Raw genomic sequence first — 18,722 nt, forward strand, 5'->3', positions numbered from 1 at the left:
AAAGACAGAAAATAGAAAAAAGATAGGCAGAAAAGGCAGAAAAGAAAAAGAAGAGAAAAGAGACAGAAAAGGAAGAGAGAGAAAAAAGACAGAAAATGGAACAAAAACAAAGAAGAGAAAGAGAGAAAAGGAGAGGTAAAAAGACAGAAGAGAGATAGAGAGAGAAACAAAGAAATGAAAAGGAAAACACAAAAAGACTAATGAAAGAGAAAAGAAACAGAGCAACTAAAGAAGAAACCGAAAAACCGAAACGACCATTGAAAGAGAAAAAAACTGCGAGACCAGCAAGAAAACAAAGGCAGAAAAAGAGAGAAAAGCAGATAGAAAAAAAACAAGACAAAGGAGAGAAAGAAGAGAAAGAGAGATAGGACAAAGAGCAAAAAAAGGAAAAAGAACAGAAAAGAAAGACTAGCGAAGAAAAAAAGAGAAAAGAACGACGGAAAAGAAAGAGAAAAAAAATAGAAAAGGCAGAAAAGAGGAACGGAAAATGGGAGAAAACAAAGAGAAAAAAAGGCAGAAATGAGAGACAGAAAAGGAAGAGAAAAGCAAGAAAAAAAGCAAAAAGAGAATAGAAAGAAAAGGAGAGGTAAAAAAGACAGTAGAGAGCGAATGGAAAAACAGATAATTGAATGAGAAAACACAAAAAAGACCAATCAAAGAGAGAAAAGCAAAAAAGGAGAGAAAAGATAAAGAAGAGAAAAGAGCAAAAAATAAAGAGAAAAGTAGGCAGAAGAAACAGAACAGAAAAGAGAATAGAAAAGAAAGAAAAAAGAAAGACAGAAAAGAGAAAAGAATTAAAATAGAAAAAGCAGAAAAGAAAGAGAAAAAGAAAAGAAGGGCAGAAACGAAAGACGGAAAAGAAAAAGCAAGAGGTGTGAAAAAAAACAGGAGAGAGAGAGAGGGAGATGAAAAACAGCGAAATGAAGGCAGAAAAGAAAAACAGAAAATGGAGAAAAAGAGAAGAGAAAGGCAGAAACGAGAGACAGAAAAGAAAGAGGAAAGCAAGAGAAGAAAAGCAAAGAAAGAATAGAAAGAAAAGGAGAGGTAAAAAAGACAGGAGAGAGAGAAAGAGACAGTAAAAAATGAAAGAGAAAACACATAAAGGACGAATGAAAGAGAAAAAAGAAACCGAGAAACCAAAAGTAAGACAGAGAATAAAGAGAAGCAAAAAAGGAGGGAGAGAGAGAGAGAGAGAGAGATCAAAAAGGAAGAGAGAAAAGGAAGGCAGAAAACAAATAGACGAGAAAGAGAACAGAGAAAAGAAAGCGAAAAGAAAAACGAAAGAGAAAGCGTAAAGAAACAGAGAACAGGCAGCAAAGAACAGAAAAAAGACTAAAAAAGAAAAGAAAGAGAAGAGAAAACCAAAAACGAAAGACCGAAAAGAAAAAGCAAGAGATGTAAAAAAACAGGAGAGAGAGAGAGAGAGAGAGAGATGAGAAAAACAGAGAAATGAACGAAAACACGAAAAAGGACCAATCAAAAAGAAAAAACAAACCAAAAAAGAAAAGTAAGGGAAACAAAACAAAAGGAGAAAAGAGAAAGAGAGAAAGGCGAGAGAGAAAGAAGAGAAAAGACAGACGAAACAGTGCAAAAAATAAGAGAAAATGAAGGCAGAAGAAGAACTGAAAAATAGAAGATAAAGGCGGAAAAGAACAACAGAAAAAAAAGAGAAATAAAATAGAGAAAATAAAGAGACAACAGAAAGAAGAGAAAGACAGAAACGCAAAGCAAAAAAGAAAAACAATAGAGAAAAGAAGAGAAAAAAAGACAGAGTGAGAGAGAGGGGGAGTGCCGAACAACAGAAATGAAAGAGTGAAAACACAAAAGACCATCAAAAGAGAAACATAGCTGGCAGATTACCTGAAAATAGCCACAATAGCTTCGTAGCTCTGCAGTCTCAAAAAAACCAGTAAAGACAGACCAAAAAATCATCTTTTCATAGAAAGCTGATGTGTTATTTTTTGATTCAAAATCTGTACAAGTTTTTGCTGCCTGTATTAGCTGCACTCAAATAACACTCATTTAGAGTGACACACACCCATTTCACCTTATCACTTTGAATTAAATTAAAAAGCCAATTTCAAATTGAGGAAGTCCTTTTTTGAGAATGAGGTAAGTCAAGTTAGACCAAAATTTTAATCACGCGAATGAGCTAAAAAAAACTCGCTCCACTAAGAGCGAAAATGACGTCACGCACGCTCTTCAGATGAAATTGCATGAACGAATGAACTGAAAGCAAATTTGAAGTCGTCATGACGTCACATGGTCGCAACAAAAATCGCGACGACGAAATAAAAAAAACCAAGAGAAGGCCAATAATAGCCCCAGCTATCGCTGTGCAGCTATTAAAAAAGAACCCGAGAAACCAAAAAAGAAAAAAGACGGAAAAGAAAGAGAGAAAAGCAAAAAAGAAAAAAGACAAAAGAAAGAGAAAGAAGAGAAAAGAAACGAAAGGGAGAAAAAAAGAAGAGAGAAACGGAATGTAAAATAGAAAAGATACAAAAAATACAGAAAGAAAGAAAGCAAGCGATACGAAAGAGAAAAAGAAAGGCAGAAGAAAATGAACAGTAAAGAAACAAAAGAAAGAAATAAGACAGAAAAGAGAGCAAAGATCTTTCTAGAGTCAAAACCAAAACCCGACGAAATTCTTCGCAGTCTAATTTCATTTGCTCTAATAAAACTGACAACAAAAATTTAGGTCAATTAAACATCATTTGCTAGATCTCAGTCTCATAAGAAGTTTAAACAACTGAAGTTTAATTAACTTAATCATTTGCTGTCAGTTTTATTATCGCAAATGAAGTTAGGCTGCGAAACATTTGTTCGTGTTTTGCTTTTGACTCTCGAAAGAACTTCTCTCTTTCGTTTCTTTTTCTATTCTGTCTTTTTCTCTTTCTTTCGTTTCTTTACTGTTCTTTTTCTTCTGCCTTTCTTTTTCTTTTTCTCTTTCGTTTCTCTCTTTTTTTCCTCCTGTATTTCTTTGTTTCATTTCTATTTTGTTTCATTCTTTTTCTCTCTTTTGTCTTTTTCTCTCCCTTTGTGCCTTTCTTTTCTCCTCTTTACCCCTGTCTTTTCTCTTCTTTTCTTTTTTCAAGCTTTCTTCAAGGTTTTCTTTAGGTTTTGTTCAAGTAAAGCTTAATTACCGAAATGAAATCGAAGATAGAAAATTGTCCATATAAGATTAATTTAATTACCTAGATAGTAATGCCGCAGTGACAACTGTTTGTGTAACGTTTTAAAATTCGCCGTAACATAGATTGATGCGATTCTTCTCATCAGAAATTGATACGCAAGATGTTCGGGTGACTGATTTGGTTTTTAAATGATCTTTTGCTTCACCCTTTTTCAATTTTGTTTGAACTCATAAAAGCATTAAACAAAATTGAAAAAAGTGAAGCAATATATCATTTGAAAAACCAAATCGGTCACGCAAACATTTTGCATAATAATTTCCGCTTAGAAGAATCGCATCAATCTATGTTACGGAGAATTTTAAAACGTTGCACGAAAGCTTGTCACAGCGGCCTTACTACCCAGCTAACTAAAATCATCTTATACGGACAATTTTCTATCTTCGCTTTCATTTCAGTAATTGACCTTTACTTAGAGAATCTTTATTTTGTCAACATCAGTGATGCATCAGCACGTATCATTCATGGACTTTTTTCGTGTAATAAATAGATTCAGTTTGTATTAGCAGTTTTTCAGTCATTGACCTATTTTTGCATCCGAAGTTATTCAGTCGCTGACCCTTTTGGCACACGCAGCTTTTCGGTCATTGGCAACCTTTCGGTCAATGACCTATTTTTGCATCCACGCCTATTCAGTCATTGACCTTTATGGCATAGATAGCTTTCAGGTCATTGACTCTTTTGGTAACAGCAGGTTTTCGGCCATTGTCCTTTATCAAAATGCATACAAGACGCTTTGCTGCATCTTTAAGAGGCCTTAAAACATCTGAAGATTAAGAGATAAAACACGGTGGTATAGATTTTCGAATTATGTTTAATATATAGAAATAGATATATAGTCACAGGAGGAAAGACATGGAGCAAAAGAATGTGTGCAAAAATGAGCAAAATGGAAAAAGGAGAAACGCAAGCGACGTTAATGGACAAACGTCCCGATAAAATACGCGGCTCACCTGCTCCTTAGCTCGACTCATTGCGCTTCCGCTTCTCAACCCCTAGACCCAGGTTCAAACCCGACTGTTGTCAGTCGCTTTCTCAGAAAACCATGTTTAAGGGCGGTTAAAACATGCAAAGATAGGCGCTTAACCATAGTTTTCAGTGGTTCTTTGTCGACGTTGAATTAATATATAAAAGATAGAAAATTGTCCATATAAGATTATTTTAATTACCTAGATAGTAATGCCGCAGTGACAACTTTTTATGTAACGTTTTAAAATTCGCCGTAACATAGATTGATGCCATTCTTCTCATCAGAAACTGATAAGCAAGATGTTCGGGTGACTGATTTGGTTTTTTAAATGATCTTTTGCTTCACCCTTTTTCAATTTTGTTTGAACTCATAAAACATTAAACAAAATTGAAAAAAGTGAAGCAATATATCATTTAAAAAACCAAATCGGTCACGCAAACATTTTGCATAATAAGTTCCGCTTAGAAGAATCGCATCAATCTATGTTACGGAGAATTTTAAAACGTTGCACGAAAGCTTGTCACAGCGGCCTTACTACCCAGCTAACAAAAATCATCTTATACGGACAATTTTCTATCTTCGCTTTCATTTCAGTAATTGACCTTTACTTGGAGAATCTTTATTTTGTCAACATCAGTGATGCATCAGCACGTATCATTCATGGACTATTTTCGTGTAATAAATAGATTCAGTTTGTATTAGCAGTTTTTCAGTCATTGACCTATTTTTGCATCCGAAGTTATTTAGTCGTTGACCCTTTTGGCACACGCAGCTTTTCGGTCATTGGCAGCCTTTCGGTCAATGACCTATTTTTGCATCCACGCCTATTCAGTCATTGACCTTTATGGCATAGATAGCTTTCAGGTCATTGACTCTTTTGGTAACAGCAGGTTTTCGGCCATTGTCCTTTATCAAAATGCATACAAGACGCTTTGCTGCATCTTTAAGAGGCCTTAAAACATCTGAAGATTAAGAGCTTAAACACGGTGGTATAGGTTTTCGAATTTTGTTTAATATATAGAAATAGATATATAATCACAGGAGGAAAGACATGGAGCAAAAAAATGTGTGCAAAAATGAGCAAAATGGAAAAAGGAGAATCGCAAGCGACGTTAATGGACAAACGTCCCGATAAAATACGCGGCTCACCTGCTCCTTAGCTCGACTCATTGCGCTTCCGCTTCTCAACCCCTAGACCCAGGTTCAAACCAGACTGTTGTCAGTCGCTTTCTCAGAAAACCATGTTTAAGGGCGGTTAAAACATGCAAAGATAGGCGCTTAAACATAGTGTTCAGTGCTTCTTTGTCGACGTTGAATTAATATATAAAAGATAAAAAATTGTCCATATAAGATTATTTTAATTACCTAGATAGTAATGCCGCAGTGACAATTTTTTGTGTAACGTTTTAAAATTCGCCGTAACATAGATTGATGCGATTCTTCTCATCAGAAATTGATACGCAAGATGTTCGGGTGACTGATTTGGTTTTTTAAATGATCTTTTGCTTCACCCTTTTTCAATTTTGTTTGAACTCATAAAAGCATTAAACAAAATTGAAAAAAGTGAAGCAATATATCATTTAAAAAACCAAATCGGTCACGCAAACATTTTGCATAATGAGTTCCGCTTAGAAGAATCGCATCAATCTATTTTACGGAGAATTTTAAAACGTTGCACGAAAGCTTGTCACAGCGGCCTTACTACCCAGCTAACTAAAATCATCTTATTCGGACAATTTTCTATCTTCGCTTTCATTTCAGTAATTGACCTTTACTTAGAGAATCTTTATTTCTTCAACATCAGTAATGCATCAGCACGTATCATTCATGGACTATTTTCGTGTTATAAATAGATTCAGTTTGTATTAGCAGTTTTTCAGTCATTGACCTATTTTTGCATCCGAAGTTATTTAGTCGTTGACCGTTTTGGCACGCGCAGCTCTTCGGTCATTGGCAGCCTTTCGGTCAATGACCTATTTTTGCATCCACGCCTATTCAGTCATTGACCTTTATGGCATAGATAGCTTTCAGGTCATTGACTCTTTTGGTAACAGCAGGTTTTCGGCCATTGTCCTTTATCAAAATGCATACAAGACGCTTTGCTGCATCTTTAAGAGGCCTTAAAACATCTGAAGATTAAGAGCTTAAACACGGTGGTATAGGTTTTCGAATTATGTTTAATATATAGAAATAGATATATAGTCACAGGAGGAAAGACATGCAGCAAAAAAATGTGTGCAAAAATGAGCAAAATGGAAAAAGGAGAAACGCAAGCGACGTTAATGGACAAACGTCCCGATAAAATACGCGGCTCACCTGCTCCTTAGCTCGACTCATTGCGCTTCCGCTTCTCAACCCCTAGACCCAGGTTCAAACCCGACTGTTGTCAGTCGCTTTCTCAGAAAACTATGTTTGAGGGCGGTTAAAATATGCAAAGATAGGCGCTTAAACATAGTGTTCAGTGGTTCTTTGTCGACGTTGAATTAATATATAAAAGATAGAAAATTGTCCATATAAGATTATTTTAATTACCTAGATAGTAATGCCGCAGTGACAAACTTTTGTGTAACGTTTTAAAATTCGCCGTAACATAGATTGATGCGATTCTTCTCATCAGAAATTGATACGCAAGATGTTCGGGTGACTGATTTGCTTTTTTAAATGATCTTTTGCTTCACCCTTTTTCAATTTTGTTTGAACTCATAAAAGCATAAAAAAAATGAAAAAAGTGAAGCAATATATCATTTAAAAAACCAAATTGGTCACGCAAACATTTTGCACAATAAGTTCCGCTTAGAAGAATCGCATCAATCTATGTTACGGAGAATTTTAAAACGTTGCACAAAAGCTTGTCACAGCGGCCTTACTACCCAGCTAACTAAAATCATCTTATACGGACAATTTTCTATCTTCGCTTTCATTTCAGTAATTGACCTTTACTTAGAGAATCTTTATTTTGTCAACATCAGTGATGCATCAGCACGTATCATTCATGGACTATTTTCGGGTAATAAATAGATTCAGTTTGTATTAGCAGTTTTTCAGTCATTGACCTATTTTTGCATCCGAAGTTATTCAGTCGCTGACCCTTTTGGCACACGCAGCTTTTCGGTCATTGGCAACCTTTCGGTCAATGACCTATTTTTGCATCCACGCCTATTCAGTCATTGACCTTTATGGCATAGATAGCTTTCAGGTCATTGACTCTTTTGGTAACAGCAGGTTTTCGGCCATTGTCCTTTATCAAAATGCATACAAGACGCTTTACTGCATCTTTAAGAGGCCTTAAATCATCTAAAGATTAAGAGCTTAAACACGGTAGTATAGGTTTTCGAATTATGTTTAATATATAGAAATAGATATATAGTCACAGGAGGAAAGACATGCAGCAAAAAAATGTGTGCAAAAATGAGCAAAATGGACAAAGGTCCAGATAAAATACGTGGCTCACCTGCTCCTTAGCTCGGATCATTGCGCTTCCGCTTCTCAACCCCTAGACCCAGGTTCAAACCCGACTGTTGTCAGTCGCTTTCTCAGAAAACCATGTTTAAGGGCGGTTAAAACATGCAAAGATAGGCGCTTAAACATAGTGTTCAGTGGTTCTTTGTCGACGTTGAATTAATATATAAACTAGCAGGTCCGTAAAAGCAATCTAAATAAACCTTTTTTCCAAGAACTCTCTAAGAACTTTGGACGAACAAATAAGCGCATCCCAATATTAATTTCATTGATACAATTAACGAAAACTAAAAATTGTATACGATGGCTAAGTAATTAAAAAAGATCCGGCAAAATAAGGAAAATGAGCGCGATGGTCACAAATATTAAGATTAGGCAAAACTTCTAAACTTGTATTTAAATTAAAGTTTTGTGTTCTGTTCTGATGACAATGAAACATCCGACTAACATCCACAGAAACTCCTTATAAAAGTAGGGGATAAATCCAACCTGCGTTGGCGGTAAGCTAAAAACTTTTTTAAGCATCTTAAAGCAATAACAGAACATCCGATATACTTTTAATAATTTAACTTTGTGCAAATTCCACCTCACATTCGAAGTAAAAATGGTACTTGAAAAATCGAAGGAGAAAATCGTGAATACAAAGGCAAACAAGTGTCTCAAAAATCTGGATCTGTCAGCCAAAGACATTGCCTGAAAAATGTTGGTGGAAAGCAATTAACGGATAAATTGTTCAATCGTGAGTGAAAAATCGCAAAATTCCCCAAGCCAACAAAACCTACTTCGCAAAAAATGAAACATAAGCAACTAACGTCGGGCGAAATGCTCTCAAACAACCGGCAAGGGGTTGGCTCCGTCAGTAGCTAGCCACGGTTTACTGAGGCTAGCTTTAGCTTAATTGAAGGGGCATGAGGTGAGCAGAGGGATGCACCGCAGCGGGGGGGGCAGTAGGGGTGGAGGAGGCAACAGTGTGCGGTGGGAGGGGGCAATGGCGGTAGGTAGATCTTTGGCTGCGCGTGGCCCTGAAGAATGTGCAGTGTTGGGGATTGGTAGGCGGCTGATGAGATAACTGAGCTGAAAGGCTCTAAGAGGACTTAATACTCACTGGGCGCAACCTCTTTATCTCGTTTCCGAGGACGAAAAGTAAAATGTGTCGAACGAGAAATCGGTGAAGCGAACAAGCATAAAAAAGACCAAAATGATTAATAAGATTGCTACAAATTTTGTTTGAGATAGAGTGTGAGAGATAAAACGTGAACGAGAAAGAGAAGGAAAGGAACCCCAACTAGCACATAAAGAGAGATTGAAATATTTTCTATGATGAGATTCGACTCCGCAACTTCGAGTTTTCTAGCCTGATTAGTAATTAAATCGTATAGAAACTGAAAGGTTCGAAAAAAGATAAGTTTCCAAATTTCGCAGCAGAAAAGATGTTCAAAACCAATTTTGTCTCTGGAGCTTTGTGAGAAAACTCATCTGCAAAACCTAAAAAAATTCGTTGCCAGTAATCATTGTTAGACTCAGAAAAGGTCAAAAACATTCATTTTTTTAATTTGCAAACTTCAACAAAGTCATGCTAAAACTTCTCATATTAATATCTTCAGAACCTTTTCAGTAAATAGAGAAAATCCAGTATCCCTATTTCAAGCCTTAAATAGTTTCAGTGGATCATAAAGACCCATCAATTTTGAACACCAAAATTTTCTGAAAACTCGAAAAAGTTAAAACTTTCTCAGGAAACTGCTAAAACTCGAGTGATTAAAATATTTATAACCATTCCATTAACTCCAGATACTTTTCAGTAGCTTATTGTCAAACCTTGTAGGAAGTCCTTGGGCCCCGAAAAAACTAAAAAAATTCAAAAAATCTAAAAAAAAATTTGAACAAATCTAGAAACTATACAGTAAGCTAATATCAAATACTAGAGGAAGTTCCTTGGCTCTTGAGACTGGAGAAACCTCAAATAAATAATAGAACTTTTCACAAAAACTTGAAAAAATGGCAAGTTTTATTTTAAAAAATTGCCAAGATTTGTGATATTAAAAAGTTGAAAATTATTCGACGGCCAATAAAAATTCTCCAATAACTTATTATTTAACCATAAAGGAGGTTTTCTAACCCCTGAATCTAAAAAAAAACCTGAATAATGACCTTAAAATTCGTGATGTTAAAATCTTGAAAAACATTCCACTACATCCAGAAACTATGCAGTAATCTTTTATCAAACCCTAGAGGAGATTGCTTAGCTCTTGAGGCTGGAGAAACCTAAAAATTGCAAAAAGATTTTAAAAAAACTTCAAAAAAAAGCAAGTTTTATTTAAAATTGCTTAAGTTTTTTGATGAAAAACTGAAAACTGTTCCCTGGCCAGAAAAAAAAACTTTTCAGTAGTTTATTATCAGAACATAAAGGAGGTTTTCTTACCCCTGAGGCTGAAAAAACCTAAATAATGACAATGAAGTTCAAAACAATTAAAAACTGCAGGTTTTGTCAAAAAATGTTTATAATGGTGATTTTCAAAAACATTCCATTACATCCATAAACTATACAGTAACTTATTATCAAACCCTAGAGGAGGTTCCTTGGCTCTGGAGGCTGGAGAAACCTAAAAATTGAAAGAAAAAATTGAAAAGAATAGAGAGTTTTATCAAAAAAAAATGCTAATTTTGTGACATTAACAATTATTCCCTGGCCAACAGAAATTTTTCAGTAACTAATTATTAAACTCTAAAGAAGATTTTCTGACTCCTGAGGCTGAAAAAAAACCTAAAAAATGGCAAAGAAAGTTAAAAAAAAACTGAAACTGAACGTTTTGTCAAAAAATTCTAAAATTCGCGATAATGAAAACTTGGAAAACATACCATTAATTCCAGAAACTGTGCAGTAACCCATAGAGGATATTCATTGGCTCTAGAGGCTTGAGGAACCTTAAAATTGGAAAAAAAACTTGAATAGAGTTCCAACAATTGAGAAACTTTAATAATGACAATAAGTGTCAAAAAAAAAGAAATTTCATGTTTAGTCAGAGAAATGCAACAATTCATGAAGATAAAATCTTTAAAATTATTTCATTGCCACTCAAAATGTTCCGGTAACCTATTATCATACCCCTAAAGAGGTTCCTTATCTCTTGAGGCTGGAGAAACCTAAAAATTGCAAAAAGATTTTAAAAAAACTTCAAAAAAAAGCAAGTTTTATTTAAAATTGCTTAAGTTTTTTGATGAAAAACTGAAAACTGTTCCCTGGCCAGAAAAAAAAACTTTTCAGTAGTTTATTATCAGAACATAAAGGAGGTTTTCTTACCCCTGAGGCTGAAAAAACCTAAATAATGACAATGAAGTTCAAAACAATTAAAAACTGCAGGTTTTGTCAAAAAATGTTTATAATGGTGATTTTCAAAAACATTCCATTACATCCATAAACTATACAGTAACTTATTATCAAACCCTAGAGGAGGTTCCTTGGCTCTGGAGGCTGGAGAAACCTAAAAATTGAAAGAAAAAATTGAAAAGAATAGAGAGTTTTATCCAAAAAAAATGCTAATTTTGTGACATTAACAATTATTCCCTGGCCAACAGAAATTTTTCAGTAACTAATTATTAAACTCTAAAGAAGATTTTCTGACTCCTGAGGCTGAAAAAAAACCTAAAAAATGGCAAAGAAAGTTAAAAAAAAACTGAAACTGAACGTTTTGTCAAAAAATTCTAAAATTCGCGATAATGAAAACTTGGAAAACATACCATTAATTCCAGAAACTGTGCAGTAACCCATAGAGGATATTCATTGGCTCTAGAGGCTTGAGGAACCTTAAAATTGGAAAAAAAACTTGAATAGAGTTCCAACAATTGAGAAACTTTAATAATGACAATAAGTGTCAAAAAAAAAGAAATTTCATGTTTAGTCAGAGAAATGCAACAATTCATGAAGATAAAATCTTTAAAATTATTTCATTGCCACTCAAAATGTTCCGGTAACCTATTATCATACCCCTAAAGAGGTTCCTTATCTCTTGAGGCTGGAGAAACCTAAAAATTGCAAAAAGATTTTAAAAAAACTTCAAAAAAAAGCAAGTTTTATTTAAAATTGCTTAAGTTTTTTGATGAAAAACTGAAAACTGTTCCCTGGCCAGAAAAAAAAACTTTTCAGTAGTTTATTATCAGAACATAAAGGAGGTTTTCTTACCCCTGAGGCTGAAAAAACCTAAATAATGACAATGAAGGTCAAAACAATTAAAAACTGCAGGTTTTGTCAAAAAATGTTTATAATGGTGATTTTCAAAAACATTCCATTACATCCATAAACTATACAGTAACTTATTATCAAACCCTAGAGGAGGTTCCTTGGCTCTGGAGGCTGGAGAAACCTAAAAATTGAAAGAAAAAATTGAAAAGAATAGAGAGTTTTATCAAAAAAAATTGCTAATTTTGTGACATTAACAATTATTCCCTGGCCAACAGAAATTTTTCAGTAACTAATTATTAAACTCTAAAGAAGATTTTCTGACTCCTGTGGCTGAAAAAAAACCTAAAAAATGGCAATGAAAGTTAAAAAAACTGAAACTGAAAGTTTTGTCAAAAAATTCTAAAATTCGCGATAATGAAAACTTGAAAAACATACCATTAATTCCAGAAACTGTGCAGTAACCCATAGAGGATACTCATTGGCTCTGGAGGCTTGAGGAACCTTAAAATTGGAAAAAAACTTGAATAGAGTTCCAACAATTGAGAAACTTTAATAATGACAATAAGTGTCAAAAAAAAGAAATTTCATGTTTAGTCAGAGAAATGCAAAAATTCATGAAGATAAAATCTTGAAAACTATTTCATTGCCACTCAAAATGTTCCGGTGACCTATTACCATACCCCTAAAGAGGTTTCTTATCTCATGAAGCTGGAGAAACCAAAAATTGAAGAAAAAAACATCAGAAAACTTGAAAAAAATTGTGAAAATTAGTACAAATTTGCGTGTTTTTGCTTGGAGTATTAAAACAAATAGCCATTAAAATGACCATAAAAAGTATATATGTCTTGCAAAAAATCTTTACCACCCTTATTTTTAGACTGGTCCAACAAAAAATTCGAAAAATAACAAAAAAAACACAAAAAATGTAACATTTTGGGCAAAAACTCCTGAAATGACCTTTTAACCATAAACTACGGCCTTCCAAGTAGCTTCTCCACACTAAGCACATGAAGGACTACTGAACGCAACTAATGGCCTCTAATGAAACTTAATGCCCGCTGGGCGCTACCTGATTATCCCGTTTTTAAGGAGGAAAAATCAAATGAGTCAAGACAAAAAATCGGTCAAGCAAAAAATTGCATAAAAAAGACCAACACGAGCAGCAAAAGACCAAAACCAATTAAATATAGTAGTTTAATTTCATGTGTTCGCAACTAACAGATTGTCAACAAAACAAAGAAATCAAAACATAAACCCACTAATGTCGGAAGAATTGCTCTCGAACGACAGGCGGGTGGAAAAACATTTGACCCCACCGGGATTCGAACCGCTAACCTCCCGCTTCATTGCCATATGCACTACAAACTGTGCTATTTGGCCCTTAAAATTCCTATTATGCGACCAAGTTTATATTAGCAACAATAGTGAGCAATAGAGATCACTCAAAAATGAAGAACGAAAGCGTGAAAAAGTAACTTGAGAAGTCAAAAAAATTCTAGAAGAAAAGCAAAAAATGGTCAAGCAAAAAAATTTGGATGAAAAACGACCAACACGTTTTTAATAATTGCTATGAACTTCGTTCAGGAGCAATTAATAAAGCCAAAAAATAGCAATACCCTCTTTTTGGTCTGTTTCTAATTGACATTTTTTCGATGAATGACTTTTCTTGCATCCCTGTTTTTTTTTGCGGCGCTTGAACTTTTTGAGAGCTGGATTATCGGTTATTGACTCTTTCCGCATTTAGGTCAACGACTCTTTTGTAGTCTGCGCTTTTTCGGACATTGACCTTTTACGAGAGTAATTTTTTCGGTCATTAATCTCTCGCAATCTGCCCTCTTAACCATGCTGCTCGAGAGCTCTTAAACATGCTCTTCGATAGTTCTTAAACATGCTCTTCAGAGGCCTCTTAAACATGCATTTTCGCCTTATGTTAAACACGGTGCCTTATAAACTGTCATACATTTAATATATAGGATAAATAATTATAATGGTTTCACCCACCTTTTATCTGGCGATGAGACCACTAACGCCAAAAGCACTCCCATCTTCTTCACAGACTCCACAAACGAACTCTAATGGCTGTCTTGTTATTTTGGAGAGCGAATAATGAGTACTGTTGCAACATTTTTGCAAAATTCTTGCAAGATCTTGGAAACTAACCGTCACATTATGATGGGGGGGGCATAATGAAAACAAAATGAATGGGGGGGGGGGGGGGGTAGGTGAGCAAAAACTAGTACCGAGAATTAAAAGCTAATTTTAAGAGGGAATAAAATAGCTAATAACTGACCTCTGCCCCTCCTGGAACCTGTGACGGCCTTTCTGGACATAGACACTAGTTTGCCCTGAGAATCTGAGCTGAGTTTCTTGGGGTCAACCTGAGCTGCAAAACTGGCCACTTGAGAGGCACTGTCTGCACTGCCCACGGTCACACCTGGTGAGAAGCGATTATGTGACAATTATAACGCGTTTTTATTAGAAATGGGCACATATTAGTTTCATTAATTGTTTAAGATCCGTATCACAGTTTCTTGAGAGTCAGTTGATGTGTTTTTGAAAAAAATGACAAAATTTGCGAATGAAATTTTGGTTAACTCGTAACAGAAACAATGCAAGGACTGCTGAAAAATAAACATGTCTGATCGTAGAAACTTGTTAAGCAATAACAACCTCATTTTTTGGCAATAAAAAGAATAGAGCGGGTGCAAAAAAAAAATTGCGCCAACAATTATTTATCTCCAAATTCAATTGTTTCAATTTATTTTATAATCAAATAAGCTTTACTCATCCATGCGTTTCTATTTCATTGTATATTTTAATTTTTATCACTTTCCTAACTGTTCAAAAATAGTTTTGTGGATTCTTTTGATTTGTATTTGAAATGAAAGTTCATTATGCAATTTTTCAAGCTCAAAAATTGCTAGCAAATGATGAATTGTTACGCTGAAAACCTCCAATTCTTTAGCAGAAATCATTCAGTTGAAAAGAGGATTTAAGCTAAATTCAGAATAAAAAGTGCACTTAAGGTCTAAAAAAATTACTTATTTTCCTACAGCTTTTGCTGATTCAATTCACTTGTGCAATGGCTCTCAGACCTCATGTATGACCGTATGGGCCAAACAGATCAGACTTTGTCTATGCCAACCCCTGTACAGGCCTAACCCACAGACCCTTGCACCCGAGACCATACTATATACCAAAGTATTGACCCGTATATTACCTTGCAGTACATTAGCGGCCTTGTTTGAACAGGTATCGTCGCACTGTTCTGATGCAGAATTGAGCTGAGAGAGGACTTTCTGCTGTGACTCTTCGTCCTTGATCTCCATCCCGTCTACCATTTCGTCCACTTGATCATTCGACACATTTTTATCACACTTAAATAAACACACCACACCGTAAACAAAAATTCCACTAAGTTGAGGTGAAAAAATCCAAATACTTGAGTTTCCAACAGACCTCACAGGTTGCCCAAAAATCCAAGGTTATTAGATTATCCTAAAATAAACTTGAAGGAGCTTCTTTGGAGATTTGTTGAAAAGTTCTTTGGACCAGTACTCAAGCAGAAAAAGTTCATTGTCAAATTGGAGAAAAAAGACAGAGGGCTTATGATTTTTCAAAATAATTTTGCAAAAATACTTTAAAGACTGATTTTCATGGCTTCCGAACCTCAAATCCAAAAAAAGTTTGAGTTTTTATATTAATCAAAACTCCTATGAAATCGATTAAAAAAACGAGTAAAAGTTTATTTATTATTTCAGAGAAATAAAATTAAAGAATAGAAATGATATTAAAAATTTGTTGATCCCTCTGTTAATCCTTTTAGGTATTTTCGAATTCGTTCCGTTAACCCATTTTCTAATTGGATCCTGTCATTTTGTCCCCCCTCGCTTAGTGGTGCACATTATTTGGACCCCAAACCATATACCCCAAAATTTCCGCCTTAGTAAATTTGGCTCGAAAATTGGATACATACAATGAACTAAATTGAAGACATCCTTTGTATCTTACTTTTCGCAAAAGGCGTTACGCCAATTTTGCGAAATAAATGAACATTTGGAACGAAAATAGGTTACAAGTCTTGTAGCACGTTTCCGCTCAATTTAGGCGTCTATTATTCGCGCGAATTTTGAGCATACAATAAGCACTTTAATAAAGATTTAATTAAAGCTTCCAAAGCTTTAAAGTGCTTTAAATACATGAAACCACAAAAACTGATTTTTTTTTCTGAAAAATCCCTCGCACATCCAAGGCATTGTGTATCAATGTGAGACTGGCCGATTTTAAAAAGTAGTAATAAATAGTACTAATAAGTAGTAATAAAGTACTATAAGTAGTAATAAAGTAGTAAAAAAGCACTACTAGTAGTAAAAGTTAGGCTTAATTGCTGATTTTAGAAGAAATTGAGCTACATTGCGTGCGAAAAATCGATACATAAATGGAGCAGATGCGTGATACAAGCCTTGCGAAAAATAGGCTATAAAATTTGTAGTTGTATTTCGCGGCTAGGATTAGGCCACTTTTGCGAACACGGGTTGCTAATTTCCCTTCCATTTTGCCGGTTTCTGCTAAAGTAGCTATTTTCCGCAATATTTTTCCATTTTCAATGTATTAACATAGTAAAAACGAACAAGAGATACACGCATTGCCCGTGACGATTTGGGTATACCTCTGCGCCGTAATGACGCACGTCCAATATTTTGATATATTGATTTACTAATTAACACGTGCTCTGTCACTGGGGGTGGGGGAAGTGAAATTTATATATTATCTAGAACAAACTTAACTAAAATAAATTTTACTAAAAAACTTTTATTATATTCCTTTTTCGATAATTTTTTGTAACCCGGGTCGAGGTTTGGCTCTGAATTCTCGAAATGCGGTGAAATGCGGTGGAGTAAAAACAATTTTCACCGCGTATTTCTTACATCTTTTTGCGGTGAATCGCGGTGAATTATTTATTTTCACCGCGTTCTCAGTATTCTTACAAAAAGGAAGCTTCCCCACACGGGTTCGAACCTATGCCATCCTGCATGCCTTCCACTGCTCAGTCCAGCTGTCACTTATATCTTTGCAATTTCTTGTGAATTTAAATCAGATTGAGTAACATTTGGCAATCATATGCAGTGAATTTTTGGAAGAAATGCGGTAAATTTCGCGTTGAATTTTTGTAAGAAAGGCGGTGAAATGTGGTGAATTATTTTTTTTCACCGCATTCACCGCAATCACCGCATTTCTTACATTAATTTGCCATAATAGTCTATGCGGTGAATTTTTGTATGAATTGGTGGTGAATTTGGTGGTGAATTTTTGTAAGAAATGCGGTGAAAAGCGGTGAATTATTTTTTTTCACCGCATTCACCGCAATCACCGCATTTCTTACGAAAATTCACCGCATTCACCGCATTTCGTACGAAAATTCACCAAAAAACCTCGACCCGGGAAGAGAAATTTGAACGCGATACTGAAGTCAAACAAGGAAATAAGCGTTTTAACATCTAACTCCTTAAAAAACGGATGGTTGTTTTTCTTCATTCAAACACGTGAACGACTGCTGGATCTTTATTAGTTCCATAAGTCGTGATGTCGTCAACAGTGGAAGTAATATTCAATATTAATAACGAGAGGACTCGTGCAACTTTTACATGGCACTGAAAGTTCCAACCCAGCAATTGTCCTCTATGGATCTCAAAACGTAAAAGAACCAAAAACTAAAATATTGAGAGAGGAATCCTTTATCGCTGTAATTACATTTCAAAACATGATGACTTGGCGAATATGAGGAGTCTCAACGATATGCGTTTTCAGTCAAATCCGTCAAAAACTAGCGAAACGAAAAAACGCTGATATTCATGTTTGGAAGGCAGTTGTCATTACGGATCAGACCTTGAAGTAAATTACGCCACACACTCTGCCGGATGTTTTTGCAAGCTCTTTAACCACGAAAAAACGATTTCAATAGCTGGCAAAAAAAATTATTTGGACAATACTTGTGCATTTTAAAAAATCACTCGTTCTTAGTTTGCGCCTTTCTGAAAGTATATCACGAATAAAGGCCAGCCTGTTTTTGAAATTTAAACATCCAATACAACTTAGAGATTTCGAAACAAAAAAAACCACATCCTATTGCAAAAACATAAATGCAAACAAGTTTTTCTATCACCGAGATTTGTTTATCTTGATGTCCTTTAATTAAGCTTTTTAAAGAGAAAATGTTACGCGTCAAAATTTGAACCAGTGTTGGAGAACCCGCTGGACAATCAAAACGAAAACAGTGTCGTACCCCACCCCCATTACCAAATAAAATTCGAACTGAAACCTTATCGAACCAATTATCGAATGGTTTTTTCAACGAATTATAAAAATGTTACTGATTTAAAAAATTTTGAACCCATGGCAAATTGCTGGCTTCGATAGTATGAAAAAACGGTAACCGTGACTTAAAAGACCGAAAGTGACAAACTTTTGAAAAACGGCTAAAAATCAAAGCCGCAGAAGGTACTTTAAAAATATATAAAACAGTTAACCCAAAAAACACAATAAACTTTTCATAGTATTTTAAACTACGACAGTGCTGTATGAGTTTTTTTGTACAATTAAACAGAACTTTTCTCAAAAGTTTCTGTCGAACGAAATTGTTTCGTCCACGATAGCTATTCAAGAATTATTATTCATTATTGGTTTCGAATCTAAATTCTTAAATATTTCTATAATTTGATTTCAATGGAATTAGAAATTTGATGAGGCTTTTAGTTATCGAAAATGAACAATAATGCAACAATGAAAACAACACTCGCAAAGCCGTCAAAATATAAGAGTTTCTGGGAACAAATCCTGCCCAAGTTGTAAAGACCGTCAACTATAAATTGAAACCCTTATACAGATAATTTTTATTCTCCTGGACTTCATTAGGTAGTCAAGG

The 18,722-nt window shown here is 34.8% G+C and overlaps 1 protein-coding gene across 1 annotated transcript in view; it reads right to left on the reverse strand.

The window, feature by feature from the left end:
- Positions 1-18,722, reverse strand: part of LOC142336287 (uncharacterized) — a 279,116-nt gene that overhangs the window by 143,670 nt on the left and 116,724 nt on the right. Inside the window, exons 21-22 of the mRNA XM_075385000.1 lie at positions 15,021-15,177; positions 14,091-14,234 (exon numbers count right to left, since the gene is read on the reverse strand). Coding sequence (XP_075241115.1) covers positions 14,091-14,234; positions 15,021-15,177 — 301 coding nt within the window. The remainder of the gene's footprint in view (positions 1-14,090; positions 14,235-15,020; positions 15,178-18,722) is intronic.

This window comes from Convolutriloba macropyga, chromosome 3 (assembly GCF_964194025.1).
Source record: "Convolutriloba macropyga chromosome 3, txConMacr16.3, whole genome shotgun sequence".
NCBI classification, from domain to species: Eukaryota; Metazoa; Xenacoelomorpha; order Acoela; family Convolutidae; genus Convolutriloba; species Convolutriloba macropyga.